This window comes from Abramis brama (assembly GCF_963993115.1).
Source record: "Abramis brama genome assembly, chromosome: 9".
NCBI lineage: Eukaryota > Metazoa > Chordata > Actinopteri > Cypriniformes > Leuciscidae > Abramis > Abramis brama.
The window spans coordinates 44,267,081-44,269,580 of record NC_139971.1 but is presented as its reverse complement, the minus strand read 5'-3'; the positions used below and the strand labels follow the sequence as shown (position 1 = coordinate 44,269,580).

The following is a 2,500-nucleotide window of genomic DNA, read 5'->3' as shown; positions in this document are numbered from 1 at the left end:
TTTTATATTCTATGCCCTTCTGACAGTTATATAAACCACTATAAACTCATACAAAAAAATAAAAATAAAAATAAATAAATGATATACCGTGAAAACACCAGAATCTTCAAGTTACATGGTGCATCTTCTAACTATTTTGTTCTTTTCATTACAATTGCTCAAACTTTTATCGTTCTTTCATATTGGAGCTGATTTATTTTAAACCAGCATTAGCTCAACACATGTTTGCGTTACAGTGTGTTCATTCTCGATTTCACTGAATACACTCAGTCTGCACATTAAAACCTTCATCCAATGCAGAAAGACACATATTCAGAAAGCGACAGACACATTAAGGCCATTCTGCATGCATGCAATTGCATTAAAATACGGTCTGTGGCTTCCATTTACTCTTCCATGAGCATTTGGAGGTTTATAAATAGCTGGATCTCATTATACACGATTCTGCTATCACTTTAACTGATGTGTTGAAGTTCATTTTTTATCAGATTTTTAATCATGAGTCCAAGGCTCCAATCATGAATATTTGATTGCATCTCAGTTTCCTAGATGTGATTTGCAATCTCACATTTCAACGCAGAGTTTATCGCAACTACAGCATGAAGTGATCAACAGGTGAAACAAACAATAAATCAATGAAATCGTTTGCTTTAGTTTAACTGGAATCTTTCAAACCGTCCTCCTTCATTTGACGTGTCATTCCGGTTCAAGATAAACTAGTGAAACAAACACTACAAGCATTAAATACCACAAAATCATGATCGTACATTAAGATTAGTCATTTTACTACTTAACTTATTTCAGCTTGTTGCCAAGACAACATTTCTAATTTTATAACTAAAGTATGTTTTTCCAACTAATATTATTTTATTTCTTATTTCTTATTTCAATTATCGGATACATTTTAGTTTTAGTTTACAGCATCGGGACCCCAGACAGCAACATAGTTTCGGTTCAGATCCGGCCCACATCTGGTACACTTGTTTAAGAATGATGTCTCATTTTAAAGACATAAATTCGACAGGTAGCCAGTGTTATTTTAGCATCACTATTATAGCTTTTATATTTTAAGTTCATTTTAAATTTTTTATTCATTTTGTTGTCTGTTTTTGTCATTTTTATTAGATTTTTTTATATTTTTTTATAGCAGGTCTATATATACCCACACGGGCCGGATGTGGGCCGGATCTGGGCCGACACTGTGTTGATGTCTGGGACTGACCCGTTCACTAGTGCAAAATCATCAGCTAATCATGACACCCTGCAGGGATATTTGCAAACAAGTTCAGCACAAAGTCTCCTCAAACCAGGTTCCACAGTTAGTGGCCTCCAGAGCTGTCACAGGGAGCGATCTGATTGGTTCAGAGGCGTGTCAATCAAACGCTGCTGGCCTATGAGGCGTGAGGCTGGAGCTCATGCCAATACGCCGTCTCCACCTGCGCCCGGTTGCACATCTCACTCCAGTGCTGGCTTCCCACATCAGAACCGTCCTGGCCAATCAGAACACGGCCCAGAATGCAACTCTTCGTGTATCGCCTTCCCTGTCAATCAATAACAAAGTCATGTCATTATAGAGGGAATGGGTATGATTTTACCCCTAAAATTCAGCGTATTGACGATTCATTTGCTTCTCAGTTCTGTAGCTTTCGTCAGTCTGTAAAAATATACCTCAGATTTCTTGTCAAATCTATTTTTATAGTCAGTCTCAAAACTCTTTCCCGTTTTAGATGTGATGAAACAGAAAAAAATTATTCAATCTCTTGCTTATGTTTTATCATTTAATCATTATTGATACCGTTTAATCAAATGTAATCAAACATATTTTAAGAAATCATTATTATCATGTTGATGTGTTTACCATTACTATCATTCTGATGTGTTTACCATTTTTAGATCATTTGAAATGTAAGTTTAATGCTTTTCTTTTATGAATCTTTATGCTTGAAATGTTTCTGAGTGACTTGGTGTGAACTTTTGTGCTTGCTGTTTAGATGAGGGCAAAAGTCTACAAGTTTCCCATAGATGGATCACACATAGCTAAACATCTTGCAGAGTACGGGCTAACACTTAAGAGTGTGAAAGCTAAATATAGGCTGTGTGTGTCTCGCGCGTCTGCTTCGAAGCGATATACTACGATAAGAGGAACTTGCTCTGTTCCGATAAGAAACTGTGAGAGGGAGATTCATTCTCACTCCTTTTCAAAGAGAGATCTCTCACACAACTCACTTACCTTTAGGCAAGAATATTATACTCAGAGTGTGAATTATGCTTTAATTAGAAATAGTAGAAGTGTTTTTAACTGTTCATTTTATGTTTCTTTAATAAACTTTTAATCCTGATTATGGATGAATTAATTTGACTCTTCATTTATTTTTGGATTGTCTGCAGTGTTTCTGCCACTCGGTGTGTGTTTCAGCCGACGGTGACGTCACACGCATATCGTCTATTGAGACACATCATGTGATGTCACACATCATATCACAGAATCCTGAAAGATCAA

At 36.2% G+C, this 2,500-nt stretch overlaps 1 protein-coding gene across 1 annotated transcript in view; it reads right to left on the bottom strand.

Annotated features, from left to right (window-relative positions):
* Window positions 1-1,143: 1,143 nt before the first annotated feature.
* Window positions 1,144-2,500, bottom strand: part of LOC311089140 (uncharacterized protein) — an 11,211-nt gene continuing 9,854 nt past the window's right edge. Inside the window, exon 5 of the mRNA XM_084123601.1 lies at window positions 1,144-1,541. Within this exon, the coding sequence (XP_083979727.1) occupies window positions 1,392-1,541 (150 nt within the window). The 3' untranslated portion in view covers window positions 1,144-1,391. The remainder of the gene's footprint in view (window positions 1,542-2,500) is intronic.